Below are 17,060 nucleotides of genomic sequence, written 5' to 3'. Positions count from 1 at the left end.
GTAGACAATGGCGTAACATTCTTTTTCAGTGATTGACCAGTTGCTTTCCCTCTCAGACAGTTTTTTGCTGAGAAACACTACAGGGTGGAATTCTTGATCAGGTCCTTTCTGCATTAAAACTGCTCCCACACCACGCTCGGACGCATCTGTGGTTACTAGGAACGGTTTGTCAAAGTCTGGGGCCCTTAGTACAGGGTCAGACATGAGTGTCGCTTTAAGCTTGTTAAAGGCCTTCTGACACTTTTCGGTCCACTGCACAGCATTTGGCTGTTTCTTTTTGGTTAGGTCTGTCAGTGGGGCGGCGATTTGGCTGTAGTGCGGTACAAATCGTCTGTAATAACCGGCCAAGCCTAAAAAGGATTGAACCTGTTTCTTTGACTTTGGGACAGGCCACTTTTGGATAGCATCCACTTTGGCCTGTAGGGGGCTGATAGTTCCTTGACCCCCCTGGTGTCCAAGGTAAGTCACTTTGTTTAGGCCTATTTGACACTTCTTAGCCTTAACAGTTAGTCCTGCCTCCCTTATGCGCTCAAGGACTTTTTGTAGATGTTCCAGGTGGTCTGCCCAGGAATCCGAAAATATGGCCACATCATCAAGGTAGGCGACTGCATATTCTCCTAATCCCGCTAGGAGACCATCTACAAGTCTTTGGAAGGTGGCGGGTGCATTTCGCAGCCCGAAAGGGAGTACATTAAATTCATACAGCCCGAGATGTGTGGTGAAGGCTGACCTTTCCTTGGCAGATTCATCTAGCAGTACCTGCCAGTACCCCTTGGTTAAGTCCAAGGTAGAGATGAACTGGGCCCGTCCCAGTTTCTCTAATAGTTCATCTGTGCGTGGCATTGGATAGTTGTCTGGGCGAGTTACAGCATTTAGCTTACGGTAGTCCACGCAAAAACGTATTTCCCCATCTGGTTTGGGAACTAGAACCACTGGAGATGCCCATGCACTTTCAGAGGGGCGGATTACACCCATCTGTAACATATCCTGGATCTCCCGTTCTATAGCAGTTTTAGCTTGAGGAGACACTCGGTAAGGTTGGACTCTAATTGGGCGAGCATTACCTGTGTCAATGGAGTGGTATGCCCGTTCAGTCAGTCCTGGGGTGGCTGAGAACGTTGGCGCGTAGCTAGTGCACAGCTCCTGGATCTGCTGTCGCTGCATACGCCCAAGGGTCATGGAGAGGTTCACCTCTTCCACACCACCAGCACATTTCCCTTCGTAGTAGACACCTTCAGGCCACTCAGCGTCGTCTCCTCCCTGGGCTGTAAACTGACAAACCTTTAATTCTCTGGAATAAAAGGGCTTTAGAGAATTAATATGGTACACCTTAGGCTTTCGGTTGAAGGTGGGGAATGCTATGAGATAATTAACAGCTCCCAGGCGCTCCTGGACCGTGAATGGCCCTTCCCACGATGCTTCCATTTTATGGGCCTGGAGCGCCTTTAAGACCATGACCTGGTCCCCTACTTTGAAGGAACGCTCTCTGGCATGTTTATCATACCAGGCTTTTTGCTCTTTTTGAGCATCCTGTAAGTTTTCTTTAGCAAGGGCTAAAGAGGTTCGGAGGGTGTTTTGTAGGTTGGTTACAAAGTCCAGAATGTTAGTTCCTGGAGAAGGTGTAAATCCCTCCCATTGCTGCTTCACCAACTGCAATGGCCCCTTAACCTCACGGCCATATACAAGTTCAAATGGGGAAAACCCTAAACTGGGGTGTGGTACAGCTCTGTAGGCAAAGAGCAACTGCTGCAACACTAGGTCCCAATCATTGGAGTGCTCATTTACGAATTTACGTATCATGGCCCCCAAAGTTCCATTAAACTTCTCCACCATGCCATTTGTTTGATGGTGGTAAGGAGTGGCAACCAAGTGATTTACCCCATGAGCTTCCCAAAGGTTTTTCATAGTTCCTGCCAGGAAATTAGTCCCTGCATCTGTGAGGATGTCGGAGGGCCAACCTACCCTGGCAAAAATGTCTGCTAGTGCCTGGCACACACTGTTAGCCCTGGTGTTGCTTAGAGCTACTGCTTCCGGCCATCGGGTGGCAAAATCCATGAAAGTCAGTATGTACCGCTTTCCTCTGGGTGTCTTTTTCGGAAAAGGACCCAGAATATCCACAGCTACTCGCTGAAATGGAACTTCAATGATGGGGAGTGGCTGGAGAGGGGCTTTGACCTGGTCTTGGGGCTTTCCCACTCTTTGGCACACCTCACAAGACTGGACATAGGTAGAAACATCCTTGCCCATTCCCTCCCAGTGGAATGACCCCCCCAAACGGTCTTTGGTCCGGTTCACCCCAGCATGACCACTAGGGTGGTCATGGGCTAAGCTCAAGAGCTTGGCCCGGTATTTAGTTGGAACTACCAACTGTCTCTGAGGATGCCAGTCTTCCTGGTGTCCACCAGAAAGAGTTTCCTTGTATAAAAGTCCTCTTTCTACAACAAACCTGGATCGATTAGAAGAGCTGAGAGGCGGTGGGTTGCTCCGTGCCGCCGTCCAAGCTCTCTGGAGGCTTTCATCTGCTTCCTGTTCGGTCTGGAACTGTTCCCTCGATGCTGGAGACATCAGTTCCTCATTGGATTGTGGACCTAGGCTTGGTCCCTCTGGAAGCGATATAGGGGATGGAGCTGTTTCTGTTGACTGTGAACCGCTCTCCGCTGGTGCACTATGTTGGGGTTCAGGCTCCGGCTGAGCCTCTTGTGTCGGGTTATCGGCTGCTGCCAGTTCAGGGTCGGTGGGGCCCTCTGGTGTTGAGGTTGCAAGTACTGGATTCAGTGCTGGCAATGGGTCTGGTGTTGGTTGTTCGGCTGGTTCCGGTTCTGGGACTTGTTCCGTCTGGGTCTCTGGGACTGGATCCACTACTGCTGTTGCAGACATTGGTCTGGGGTCCGGGTCCATCACCTCTGACCAGGTCCTGATAGAAGTTTCCGGAACAGAGCTAGGCCTCACGGCTTGTTTAGCCTGGCTGCGGGTGACCGTTCCCACCCTCTTGGCCTGCTTCACATGATTGGCCAAGTCTTCCCCCAACAGCATGGGGATGGGATAATCATCATAGACTGCAAAAGTCCACATTCCTGACCAGCCCTTGTACTGGACAGGCAACTTGGCTGTAGGCAAATCGAAAGAGTTGGACTTGAAGGGTTGAATCGTCACTTGGATCTCTGGGTTGATTAACTTGGGGTCCACTAAGGAAGCATGGATAGCTGACACTTGTGCTCCGGTGTCCCTCCACACGGTGACCTTCTTCCCGCCCACACTCACAGTTTCCCTCCGCTCCAAGGGTATCTGGGAGGTATCTGGGCCTGTGGACCTCTGGTGCGATTCCGGTGCAATGAACTGTAATCTTTTGGGGTTCTTGGGGCAGTGGGCCTTTACATGCCCCAGCTCGTTACATTTAAAACATCGTCCAGCTGACGGGTCACTGGGGCGAGGAGGGTTGCTGGAGAACGGGGTGGTGGGACGATAAGGGGTCTGGAGGGTTCTTTGGGAGGTAGGTGGGGCTTTGGGCGGCCCCCGGTAATAGGGTGTGGTCTGGGGTTGTCCCTTCTGGTCTCCGCTCCAACTGCGACCAGTTTTCTTCTTCTCTGCCACCTCCACCCATCTGGCTCCAATTTCTCCTGCCTCGATTACAGTTTTGGGCTTCCCATCTAGGATGTATCTTTCTATTTCCTCAGGAACACCCTCTAAGAATTGTTCCATTTGCATTAGGAAGGGCAAATTTACTGGAGATTCAACACTTGCTCCGGATATCCAGGCATCCCAATGTTTCACAATGTGGTAGGCATGTCGGGTAAATGACACGTCTGGTTTCCACCTTAGGGCTCTGAACCTCCGACGAGACTGCTCGGGTGTTATCCCCATTCTGACTCTCGCCTTGGATTTAAACAGTTCATACTTGTTCATGTGTTCTTTAGGCATTTCAGCTGCCACCTCAGCTAAGGGTCCACTGAGCTGCGGCCTCAGCTCTACCATGTATTGGTCAGTAGAGATGTTGTACCCAAGGCAGGCCCTTTCGAAGTTTTCTAAGAAGGCCTCAGTATCATCACCTGCCTTGTAGGTGGGGAACTTTCTGGGATGGGGAGTGGTACCTGGAGAAGGATTGCTAGGGTTTGTTGGTATATTCTGCTGAGCCTTTACCTTCTCCATCTCCAGTGCATGCTTCCTCTCTTTTTCCTTCTCCTCCTCCACATGCTTCCTCTCTTTTTCCTTCTCCTCCTCCACATGCTTCCTCTCTTTTTCCTTCTCCTCCTCCACATGCTTCCTCTCTTTTTCCTTCTCCTCCTCCACATGCTTCCTTGCCTCCATTTCCCTCCTGTGGGCAGCCTCCTGTACCTCCTTTTCCAGCTGCATGAGTTCTATCTGTCTTTCATGTTCCTTTTGTTTTTCCTCAGCCTGAAATCTGGCTAATTCCATCTTTTGTTGTGCTGTGGATTCTGTCATCCTAACCTCTCTGTTTTTAACTAACTTTACACCCGAGGCTTAGAAATAAACAAACAAAACTTGGCTGTAAAATTTTGCTGTGCTGGAATAGAATACCTATTCTCTGATAGTGATTGTCAGCCTACAGAAAAAGACAATTCCCTTGTCTCTGCTCTGGGCCCGAATCAAAGCAAAAACTTCCAACTACTTTGAAACCTGTTTACCCAGCCCAAAGAAAAAACAAGTTTCCTTTTTAAACTTGTGCTCCTTGTAAAAAATCAAAATCCAAAAAAAAAACCCCTGCCACTTTTGTCTCCAGGCAAATGGGTAGAACACCCCTCCTTCTATTTACTTTTAGGGAAACAAAAAACTCTGGGTTGGAAGACTGTGAATTTCCCTGCAGGAGTTAAGTACCCTGCCTCCAGGCAAAGAAAACCTGCAATTCACAAAGATAATCCCCTTTTGTCTCTGCTTGGCCACAAAGCAGAGAAAAACAAGCTGCTTTCAGTTTCAGCAGCTTCTGGACTTCCTTTTTTTTTAAAATCTGTATTTCTAGTTCAAAAAAATCTCAACTGGATCTCAAAATGATTTCAGGTTAATCCCACCACTATGCCACCATGTCAAGGTTCCTCCCCCACTCTGAACTCTAGGGTACAGATGTGGGGACCTGCATGAAAAACCTCCTAAGCTTATCTTTACCAGCTTAGGTCAAAACTTCCCCAAGGTACAAAATATTCCACCCTTTTGTCCTTGGATTGGCCGCTACCACCACCAAACAAATACTGGTTACTGGGGAAGAGCTGTTTGGACACGTCTTTCCCCCCAAAATACCTCCCAAAAACCTTGCACCCTACTTCCTGGACAAGGTTTGGTAAAAAGCCTCACCAATTTGCCTAGGTGACTACAGACCCAGACCCTTGGATCTTAAGAACAATGAAAAAGCATTCAGTTTTCTTACAAGAAGACTTTTAATAAAAATAGAAGTAATTAGAAATAAGAAATCCCCCCTGTAAAATCAGGATGGTAAATACCTTACAGGGTAATTAGATTCAAAACATAGAGAACCCCTCTAGGCAAAAACCTTAAGTTACAAAAAAGATACACAGACAGAAATAGTTATTCTATTCAGCACAATTCTTTTCTCAGCCATTTAAAGAAATCATAATCTAACACATACCTAGCTAGATTACTTACTAAAAGTTCTAAGGCTTCATTCCTGGTCTATCTCCGGCAAAGACAAAATGTAGACAGAACACACAAACCCTTTGTTTCTCTCCCTCCTCCCAGCTTTTGAAAGTATCTTGTCTCCTCATTGGTCATTTTGGTCAGGTGCCAGCGAGGTTACCTTTAGCTTCTTAACCCTTTACAGGTGAGAGGAGATTTCCTCTGGCCAGGAGGGATTTTAAAGGGGTTTACCCTTCCCTTTCTATTTATGACAAAGCTACTCCTGGTTTGGACCAAAACAAGCTTTGTTTTACCCCATGATCTCTGGGTGGACAGGCTGGCTGCAGGCGGCTCCCCACGGGGCCAGGAACACGAGCCAAGCCAGCTTACTGCAGAGTCTCCGAGAGCTTTCCAAATAGCGCTTGTCACTGTCAGCAGCTGCGGACCGGATCCTGCGTGTGCTCTGTGCTGAGCACCCCATGCTCTGTCGCTGGCAGGACCAAGCATGTTCCTTGTTGAGATTTGCCTTCTGTGTGATGCTGCCCCTTTTCCGTGCATGGGGCCCTGAGGGAACCAGGACTTGGGGGGAAGGAGGGTAGCCGGCAGACTTGGGGGATGGGCAAAGACATACAGGTCCTCGGGGGAGAAGACCCCGGGGAAGTGGAAAGAATCCCTCCTCCCCCTGTGGGGCACATGAGCCATGGCTGAGTAGTCCCCGTCCTCTCCCTGCAGTCGTTACCCCCTCTGGCCTAGTCTGAGTCTGTGGGTCCTGGGGACATGTCTATCTAGGAGAGGTCCAGCTGCTACTAATATCCCCTCTCCCAGCTGGAGGGGACCAGGCCAGGTCTCTTCTGAGTCTCCGCCTGCATTCGGCTCCCCTCACTCTCCCCTTGCTTGCAGGCTGGCCAGACGGCGCTGATGCTGGCAGTCAGCCACGGCAGGCAGGAGATGGTCGAAGCTGTGCTGGCCTGCGGAGCCGACGTCAACCTGCAGGACGAGGAGGGCTCCACAGCCCTGATGTGCGCCTGCGAGCACGGGCGAGTGGAGACCGTAAGGCTGCTCCTGGCCCAGCCAGCTTGTGAAGTCTCCATTGTGGATAACGTAAGTCACTGCCTGCCCCAAGGGACCACAGTGCTGGGTTCTCTCCACTGCCGCATCATGCTGCATACGTTGATGTGCAGCCACCTCGCCAGCCCACTGTATGACAGAGCTGGGTCAATTGCTCCGGGCTGGGGATTTTCACCTTTTGTTGGCCTGCAAATTATCCACAAACAGAGTTTGATTTTTCCCCGTGTATTTGCTGTCAGTGATTGTTTGACTAACCCCTTTATGTGAACAAACTTCAGCCTGTCGGGAGCTCACAAACCGCCCACTTGGCCTAGTCACCCAACATGGCATCTGATTGATCATCTCCAGCCTCAGGTAGTGTTTCTGCTGCCTGATGGACTAACCGGGAATAGAGCACAGTGCTTGCCCTTGTTGGCACGTGAAACCAAGGATTGTAAAGATCAGCTGTGCCCTGAACATTCAGATACTGCAAGGCCAGAGGGGCCCATAGTCTGATTTATACAACACAGGCCAGAGAACTGCCCCATGGAAGCACATGGAAACACAAACCCCTTCAAACAAACAGCCCACAACAAGGGGGCCAACCCGGCTGAAGCCGGCAGCTGCACTCCATGGCCAGGCCAAAATCAAGAGGGGAGGTGGGTCTGGCAGGCCCTGCTTTTTAAAAGCCACGCCGGTTCCCATTTAGAACCTGTCTCCTATGTCATCACACCATCCTTTATGCCGGCCCCCGGACCTTTACCTGGGAGAGAAGTTCAGTAACTTGCCCAGCCTGTCAGGTCCTGGCGTTTGCTGCCTGTTCCAGGGCGTTGAAAGCTCCGAACGCTCAGTATTGTGTTACTGAAACTGTACCGCTGTGAGCTCTCTGAGGAACCCTTTTCCTTTTCTTCCCTAGGATGGGAATAACGCTGTGGCCATCGCTCTGGAGGCCGGTCACAGCAACATTGCAGTATTGATTTACGCTCACCTCAACAACTCCAAAGCACAGTCACCCGTGAGTACCCAAAGGCTCCCCCAATGGAAACCATGACAACTTTGGCCCCATCTAGACCGTCCAAAGTGCTGTGTAGGAAACAGGTCACCATGCTCACCGGGACCGGCTGAAAACACAGTCCAGACATTTCCCAAGCTGGCTTTTAAATGCAAATGACTGCTGAACTCTCACTGGGTGATAGGCCAGGGGGGTTAGCAGAGGTCCCAGCATTGGCCCTCTCCAAGCTGGGAGGCTTATGAAAACCTGAGACAACAGCATGGTGAACTGACTACAAATAAATCCAGCCTGGATCTCTCAGGAATTGAACTCTGTGCTGCCATCTTATAAAAGGGAGGGATCTTGCAGGGTGGGGTTCAGGGAGGAATAACAAGAAGTCACCCAATGGATCTGCCTAAAGGCAAGGTTAAGATGGATAGGAACTAACCTTTCCCATCAAGGTTAGTGGCGAGGTCTCCCAAGGGAAGTGGTGAAAGCCCCAGCCTTGGAATTGTTTAACCCTTGAGCAAGACCGAGCTCCAGGGTAGGCTCTGTGCGGACCAGCCTGCCCAGGCTGAGGGAGAATTATTTGTATTGAATATATTAGGAATTGTTAAGCGGGCAAAACAAAAGCTGGGATTTCCCATATGTGCGAGAACTATTCATGAGAACATAAGAATGGCAACACTGGGCCAGACCAAAGGTCCATCTACCCAGTATCCTGTCTTCTGACAGTGGCCAATGCGAGATTCTTCAGAGGGAATTGACAGCACAGGGCAATCGTCAAGTGATCCGCTCTCCAATGTATGTGAAACTGGCTTCTGACACCCAGGAAAGGGAGAATTCGGAAAAGGCATCTTTCAGAATGGCCTCAGAACTATGTGCCATCCACCTCAATGAGTTTGTGCTAAGGTCCCACTTGGTGTTTCATTGGCTTAGTGTGGTGTCACTCAACCACCTGGTGGAGAGATGAGGGGGTGGAGTTCTAAGGAACATCCCAGAAGTTCCTCTCTAGCGCTCAGCTCTTCTGAAATGCAGTTGTTATTTTTCCATCTTGCCTCTAGACTCAGTAATTATTGCTCTCAATCAGAACAGCAGCTTTACCTAGTGCCCCAGTGACATACGCATACAAATGCATGTAAATCACAATACATAGGAGGAAAGCAGAATCTAGGAAGTAAATTACATTATTATATTTGAAATAATTATTAAACTGTATGCGATTTTCTGCTGTTTGGTGCTGATTGTATTATAAAGTTGGACTAACTGCCAGAGTTTTCAGCATATGTCCTAGCGCTGCAGCACTGACACACGAGGAAGACTAAGAGCTAGGCTGGTATTTCTCAGGGTGGTTCTTAGCTGGGATGCATATTTTGGGTGAAAGTTTGAAGCAGACAGGTTCAGCCATTAGGGAGTTCTCTGAGTTTGGAAGCGGAGGGGTAATTTCATGCACTCAGATATATTTTCAGATGCTTTTTTTTGCACTTAGTTGACTCTGAAGCAGCATTAAACTTTTAATTGTGTCCTGTCCTTGGGCCGGGTGTAAGAGCCACTCTGCTGAATTGATGAAATTAGAAGAGATTTTTTTTTAAACCCCCGTCCAGGCTTCTTCTGCAGTGACTGGCGTTCTTCCCGGGGCTCTCCCAGAGATGCCCAGCTGGGTTACACCCAAGAGAAGGGGTGACTCGTAATATAGATGAAAAATTCTCATAAGGCATCAACAAGGAATTGGCTACTGAGCAGAGCTTATTTGCATGCTCCCCAGACTGACCTGCTGGGGCTTGTCCTCCCACTGCCCTAGCTGAACAGCACATTGGGGGCTGGATCGAGAGGATCCCTTTGGTCCCACACACAGGAATGGAGGCTGTTGTTTCTGCATCCTAGAAAAGTTTAGTGACTGATGTTCTCTCTCTCTGCAGCAGGGGACCCCACCGATAGCCTTGAAGAGCTCTAGCAACCTAACGAAGAAGCATTAGAGCAGCCTTCACATCTCAGGCAGCTGGATTCTCCGGGCAGTTACTCTTCATAGTCCTGAAATTGGAAACTCCCCCATAATCTCATAACATCCAAGAACTCGAGCCAGGTCCATATGTTGGATCATCGCCCAAGGTTCCGTGTGTTTATATTCCTGTCCAGTGTGACAGGCATCTATTCTCAGCCTAATTAACCCAATCTCCACTGAAGGGAAGCAACTTGCACTAATCTGTGTCATGGGTGCTGCTTGTAGAGTGCAACTGCTTACAGTGAAACAGAGGGTCACTTCCAGCATTTCCTCTCTCCTCCCCACCTTGATGCTCGTCTAGGCTGAACTGGGCAAGTTGCCCTACACGGGGCAGCCGTGAGCACTGTTTATAACATCATACTGAGAGCTGGTAGAAAAGTTGGGTTTCACCATGGAGATTTTCAGCAAAAATAGGAAAAAATCATCTGTATCTAAATTTTCCACAGAAAATTTCAATTTTTCAGTGGAAACTTGAATCCCAAAATACCTGAGGCTGAAAACAAAACAAAAGGCCAAAAATGAAAAGTTTGATGGGGAAATGCAGCTGTAGTTGCTCAGGTCCCGTTCTCCTTTGCGGGCTGTGTGGTTCTGCTGCTTTACGGCAGGGACACTCTGTCGTGCCAAGAACTCTTATTTAGCATTTGAAACCTAACTGGGGGTGGTGGCTGGGCTGCTGGTCACTGCCCTGCTGCCAGTTCCTGCAACGTGTCTGGCTGCCACTTCCTGGGTTTGGGCCCTTGCCATGCATATGTATGACTTCATTAGCATACTCCACGTCTTTCCTTTTTTTTTTCTTTTTTTAACAACTAAACAAACAAACCAATACCCTCATCGTGCATACCGTGGGGAGATGTGATTCTGCTGCTGCTCAGTAGCTTTCAATGAGTCTTTTTGGTTTTTTTGACCATTGGGTCGTAGTGTGTTCTCACCTCCGCTGGGAGTCTTGGAACAGCATCAGTTTCCCTTGGTCAAGCCGGCGTGTTTCCTGGATAACCGACCCAGGTATCCAATGATCTTGTGTCTGATAGGTCCACATCCCTTGCAGTCCCAGCAGGCGGCATCCCTTTGCTCGGTGTCGGTCTTATCATCAGGATGTTCCTAGTTTGGTGTGTAGGTGGCTTTACTATTAAGTCCTGCACTGTATGTGGAGGTAGCTCATCCGAGACGTTTATCACCAGTACCGGGAAGAGATGCTTGTGGCTCTGTCTCAGCAAAAATCCTTCTTTTGCTCTCATGTGATCTTGGAGCAACCGGACAAATCACCTCAGCCTTATCCCCCCATGAACCATTATTCCAAATGTCAACGGATTCCCCAGGGCGTCGTTTCCTCGGGGGCACCGCGGTTTTGTCGTAGTAGTACATTTTTATGCCTTCATCTTTCGCTTTCCTTCCATATCTGTTGGTGCCTCTGTTCTTTAGCTGCCCTCTGTTTGATCTTAAGCTGAGAACGTTGATTTCGTACCTAACACCCTAGCACAAGCTCTACAGGCAACTTACCACATTCTAAACACTCTTAGTTTTCATGCCCCATTCTGCAAGGCCAGGTTCCGAAAGGCAGAAGTTTGAAGCAGTATCTGCCAAAAGGAGAGTTACAAGTACTGTACACAGCCGTGAGCTCTAAGAGATCTAGAAGGGTGAAAATGTTGGCACCTGCCATCTCTCCCAAGATTTCATGTAGGTCCGTCTGTGATAATGCTCCCTTCTTATGTTAGTGTTTAATTCCTTGGGTTTGAGACACAAGCGAAAGATCCAGATTTCTTTTGTACTATCACCAGTGAGTGCACCCAGTCTGTGGGTTCCTCAGCCCTTTCAGTTACTTCCATGGCTTGGAGACATTGCAGTTCTTCCTGGAGTCTGCCTCTCAGGGCCACAGGTACCTTCCTGGCTGTGTGTTTTAAACGGTTTACATCCTTCTTCAAAGTTATTTTATGCATGACTGCCAATTTTCCCAAGCCTTTGAACACATCTGTATCTGTATCTACTGAAGTTTTGATGCCTTGCGACAAGTTGTGTCCTGTATTAATCAGCTTGCATATTAGTCCCAACTGTTGACCTGATTCCAGGCCCAAGATAGGTGTTCTATGTCCTATAAGAAAGATGTATTTAGTCTTTTCTTTCTTATATGTGAGAATGAGCCAGCATCAGCCCACCACAGGACTACGGAGTCCATTATAAGCTGTCCGGACATTTGCCTGTTTTGTCAGTGGGGTCTTGTATTTTAAAGTTCACACCGTTGTGCTGGTTGTACATTGGGGTCCATGCTTGTATCTACATTATATGTGATTTGTGAGCCATTAGTATTCCGAGTGATGAACCAATTCTTGTCTACTGGCAGCTTTATGGTATCAACGTGCACTGGCTCCTCACTGGAGCTATCACCATATTCCTGCATTGCATCCACCATTTTCTGTTGGCTGCATTGGTTAGCAAAATGGTTGTACTTGAGACACACACTGCACTTCTGTCCAAATGCTGGGCATTGTTTGTACACAAGTTTGGTTCCACATGTCCCACGTTTGTTCGGAATGGCCCTTCCACAGACATTTTTTTTTGCCCTTTCTTATATTGATTGGTGTCAGTTTATCACTTTTGTGTATGTGCGTCTCCTTGTCCTGCTATGCAGTAACCTCCTGCACCAGGTCCCTGGTACCCTCTTTGCTTAAAGCCCATATTTACAGTTTTGCCTATTCTGCTGCTTTGCGGGTGTTTATGGCTTTTTCCAAAGTTAAGTCACCGTCTCTCAGTAAAGATTCCTGTAGCGTTAGATTATTGCAGCCTAGCTCTAATCAAAGAATTCATTAGGGGCCCAAAGATGCAAGACTGACTCTTTTATGCTTGAAGTCTGTGACGTAATCCTCAGTGCCTTTGTTTTCCTTTTGCACTCGTGTGGAGAAGATTTAAGTGTCCTTCTTTCTAGGAATGCGATGAGTCTGAAATTGTGCTAGGTCCTTATCAAAATCTTCACTGCCTCAGGGGACAGCTAGAAGCTGTTAAAAAGATCTAGAGCTTCCCTTCCAGTTACAGTTAGCAATGAGGCTACTTTTGGGGCTTCCACTCAAGGAGCCTGCATCTATTGCCATCACGTATAGAACAAACAGTGTTTAAACCTCATCCAGGATTCCTCTATGTTCCCCATTAACCTGAGTTCCAGTGGTGGCTTTATGCTATCCTTTTTTTTTGTCTGTGTTACAGAGGAGGTGGGTTTATGGAGCAGGGAGAGGGGGGGAGCTCCTCTGATGTAAGGCTGCTTGAAACAATCCCTCTTTCCTTAACACGCTGCCTTTAAATGTTCTCCAGACCGTGCTCTCCCCTCTGGCCACTTCTGGTACCATGTGTTGTTCTGCTACTTTATGAAACGGATGCTGTTTTATAGAAAGGATTTTATTTAGCATTTGAAACGTAACTGTGGGTGGTGGCTGTGTTGCTGATCACTGCCCTGTGTTCTGGCTGCACCTGGCGCTCAGGTGCTACAAGATATCAGGCTACCTCTTTCTGGAGTTGTGCCTCAGCACATAGGCTATGCTCCCTTGTTGGACTACACATCCCATGATGCACCAGTCTCCCCTCGTGGAGAAGTCTGCCAGGGTGCATCATGGGAGATGTAGTCCACCTGGTGAGGCAGGCCCATAGAGGATAATGGGGACATGAAGCACCTGAACTACACCTCCCATGAGGCACCCTGGCAGTATTTCCAAATCCAAATACTTTGGTTTTCAGGCATTCAGTTTTTCAACAAAAAAATTCTGACATTTCTGTAGGAGAACCTGCACTTTTCATGAAAAAAATGTATTTTAGTTCCAAAACAGTTTCAATGGAAAATTAATTACTGACTTAATCAGCTTGGCAGGAACTCGCTCTTGTGTTTGCTGTAGTGCACTGGTTTGGGAGGTGGATGGAGTACCAGAGTGGGGTAGCCCCATACCCATGAATCCACTCAGACTCGCCAGCTGGAGTTTGTTTGGAGTTCCCACAGCTGGTACCGCCTCCTCCCACTTGGGGCCGGTCCCCTTCTCCCAATTGGGGGGGGGGGCGGGGGAGGAGGCAGGGAAATTCCCTTTAAAACTTTTCCCCCCTCTTTTAAAGAAACTGGCAGCTTTTAGCTGTGAAGGCAGCTGAAGCTCCTCTTGCCGCTTACTCACCCTTCCATCCAGCTCTGCCAGAGACAGCTTGGGGGGAGGAGCAAAAGGGCAGAGGCAGCTGGGAAGGTTACATAAGTGAGCAAAAAGTGGAAGTAGCAGCTGACAGGGCGGCCAAGCTTGTGCTGGGAGGGGAAAAGCTAAGATTATAGGTCCATGGGGATGAATGTGGCCGGGGACAACAAACACATGGAATGTAACCGCAAATATCTAAACCAGAGCAGGGCTTTCCTGGGACATGTCACTACTGGGCTTTCAGGTTCTGCTGCTCAGCTACAGTGTGAGTGACCCTGCCAGTTTCCAGTAGCCGGAGGCCAGGGGAGCAAAGGGCAAGCATTCCCAGAGCCCTGCCACCTCACTTTACCCCCCCCCCCTTCCTTTACTGGGGCAGGAGCTGGACCCAGCCATTGAAAAACATTTAAAAGCTCTATGACCTCCGGAAGCAGCCTGAAAAGCAGGTGGAGAGTCCCCTTCCCTTCCCTTGATCTCCGCATGGGCAGACACACTGTGCGGGCCTCACACCAGCACTGCACCTTTCACCCACAATCCAATAAATCATAGTCCATGACCTCCCAGTGCCCCTTGCGTATGGGATGGGATGGTATCCCTGATTCCAAGAGGGTTTGCTCACTTAGGCTTATATGGGAGTTAGGCACCTAAATTCAATTGAGGATCTGGTCCTTATCCCCTTTTCAGTCCAATTTTTCACTCAGCCCTTCTCGAAGGACTCAGAACCTGTCAATCAGTGTTAAACGCACTGCATGGCTGAACATACTCCGCTTACAAGGGGCGTTACTGGCAACTGCACTGAGTTTCACTAACTCCCTGAGGGGGCCTCCCGCCAGCCATAAAAGTCAGAATATTTGGTCACGAAAATTTTAAGTGGGTTTGAAAAAGTGATCGCCTCCTCTTGTGGCCAGCAACGCAGTCCAACAGCTCTGTGAGAAACAGGAACCTCCTTTACAATCTTCCCGTCACATGGCAGGTGTGTTAGCTCAGAACCACAAAGGCTGAGCCAGGACACACCTATATGTCCTTGAGTTAGTAGACAACGATGCTGGAGCACCTGGGGCATTTGAGAGCTTACATCTGGGTTTGTTACCACTGGCTGCTTCTATGTTATCAGTATAGAGCAGTGGTCCCAAAACTTTTCCTCTCCCCCACCCTCACCTCCCACTTACCAGTCATGGGATGTGTCCACATTCCCCCGGCCCCAGCTGGGAGCCAAATCATGGCTGGGGGTGAGGACCAGGGGCTGAGAGTGGGGGCTGAGCCGCGGCCAGGAGCAGGGCCAGAGCAGAACTAGGGGCAGAGCGGGGATGGCCTGGGCAGCCCCTGGACATTCCTCCATGCCCCCAAAGGGGAGCGCACCCCACAGTTTGGGGACCACTGGTATAGAGCCAGCAGTTCCAGCCTGACTCTCCCAGACCAGTTATTTGTCCCAACCAGACTTTGTCTGAGCCAAGTTTATAGAATCTGAGAACTGCTCTTCTGATAAGCAATGGGCAAAAGCCCAGAGCCTCAGAGGTATTTGGGCATCTAACCCCTATTGATTTCAGTGGAAGTTAGGTGCCTAAATACCTTTAAGGATTTGGGCCGAGGCTCCCATGCTTGTTGCACCAGACCTGTCTGCTATACAGTGAAGTGGATGTAGGATGTTCACAGCAGCTCTCTAGCACTGAAACCCAGCTGATTACACTTGCTTTGTATGTTCCACCCATGAAAATGCTTTCGCCTGGTGTCTCTGTTTGCTCATATTTTAATATGGTTTATTTTTAAAAATATAAATAAAATGTAAAATTAAATATATTTTAAAGTCAAGGTGCCATCAGCATCCCCTTAACCATTTAAGGCTGCCTCCAACTGAGGTGTCCAGAACCTGAGCTTTACAGAACAAGGTTACCAGCTCGTGGTTTCACATGATTTCTTCCAAGTTTCTTATGCATTGGCTGAAGCAATTATGCCTGCTTCCCCCAGGCAGCTTTCCAGAAGGTGTGGGCTGGACGTAAGAATCACTGGGTGAAATATTCAGCTGTGTTAGGCAGGTCAGCCTAGCAAAAATGGTCACGTTGGACTTTAAAATCTATGAATTAATTTCTCAGTTGCAATTCCTGGCCCCTTTGCTCTGTCCTGATGTGCTGGTTAGACTAAGGCCCCCGTGGTCATATGGGAGGCCGGCCCACGTGCTAGCATCATCTCTTTGGTATTTGTGCACTCAGCACTCGCTGCTACTATCAGTAGGGCCCTACCAAATTCACATGTGTCAAGAGACCGTGAAATCTGGTCTTTTCTGTACTTTTACCCAATACTCTACAGAGTTCACCGGGGAGACCAGCGGTTCTCAAACTGGGGGTGGGGTCCTCAACCCAAAAGGAGGTTGCAAGGTTATTGTGGGGGGGGGGAGCGGGGGGTTGTAGTATTGCCACCCTTACTTCCGCGCTGCCCTCAGAGCTAGATGGCTGGAAAGTAGCGACTGCTGGCCAGGTACCCAGCTTTGAAGGCAGCACTCCTCAAGCAGTAGCACAGAAGGGTGGCAATACCCTACCAGGCCATTCTTACTTCTGCGGTGCTGCCTTCAGAGCCGGGCTCCCGGCCAGCAGCCGCCGCTCTCCAGCCGCCCAGCTCTGAAGGCAGCACTGCCGCCAGCAGCAGCGCAGAAGTAAGAGTGCCAATACCGCAGCCTGGCTGTAATAACCTTGTGACCCCGCTGGCCCCACAACCCACAGTTACAACTCTGAAATTTCAGATTTAAATATCTGAAATCATGAAATTTGTTATTTTTAAAATCCTATGATGATGAAATTGACCAAAGTGGACCGTGAATTTGGTAATGCCCTACCTATCAGACCTGCTCAGCCACCTTGGAATGGGCTATCACCGCACTGACTAATTCCCACAAACAGAATAGACAAGGGAAATCAGGGGCTGAAGATGACTTATTATTACAATTGTTCTTGTTACCGCCGAGGCTGCGGTCTGCCAGATGAACAACCCGTGGCTGGGGAACTCCTCCCATGCGCTAGCTCTGGTTAGTGCATGAGGCCTGGATCCACAAAGGGACTTAGGCAGCACAATGCTCAGTGTAGCAATGCTGAACTTTAAGGCAGCTAGTAAAATCATCAGGAGCAACAAGTGGTAGCCACAAGGCTGAGTCAGACACTTAGGCTCCTGTACAATGAAGGGCTAGCTAGTGGGCAATGCCAACCACAGGTGTGGGCTGAGCCCTGCCCCCTCACAGAGCTAAGCACCTGAGTCCAGGGGGCAAGAATGGGAGCCCACAGTGCTACCTGGAGTCAGGCAG

The 17,060-nt window shown here is 49.1% G+C and overlaps 1 protein-coding gene across 3 annotated transcripts in view; it reads left to right on the top strand.

Moving 5' to 3' along the window:
- The window catches only part of KANK3 (KN motif and ankyrin repeat domains 3), a 60,930-nt gene extending 45,432 nt beyond the window's left edge, over window positions 1-15,498 (top strand). The window contains exons 9-12 of one of the 3 annotated variants that reach the window (XR_012636288.1): window positions 6,484-6,684; window positions 7,547-7,645; window positions 9,544-13,511; window positions 13,665-15,498. Coding sequence is in view for 1 of the 3 variants with exons in the window: in XM_074939538.1 (XP_074795639.1) it covers window positions 6,484-6,684; window positions 7,547-7,645; window positions 9,541-9,597 (357 nt within the window). In the remaining 2 variants the exon portion in view is untranslated. Of the gene's footprint in view, window positions 1-6,483; window positions 6,685-7,546; window positions 7,646-9,540; window positions 13,530-13,664 lie in introns of those variants that run through there. The other 2 variants (XR_012636287.1, XM_074939538.1) reach the window with 2 other exon arrangements.
- The last annotated feature ends 1,562 nt before the right edge of the window (window positions 15,499-17,060 follow it).

This window comes from Natator depressus, chromosome 25, assembly GCF_965152275.1.
Source record: "Natator depressus isolate rNatDep1 chromosome 25, rNatDep2.hap1, whole genome shotgun sequence".
Classification (NCBI taxonomy): domain Eukaryota; kingdom Metazoa; phylum Chordata; order Testudines; family Cheloniidae; genus Natator; species Natator depressus.
Note: the sequence above shows the minus strand (reverse complement) of the source record. Positions and strands in the feature narration are given on the sequence as shown.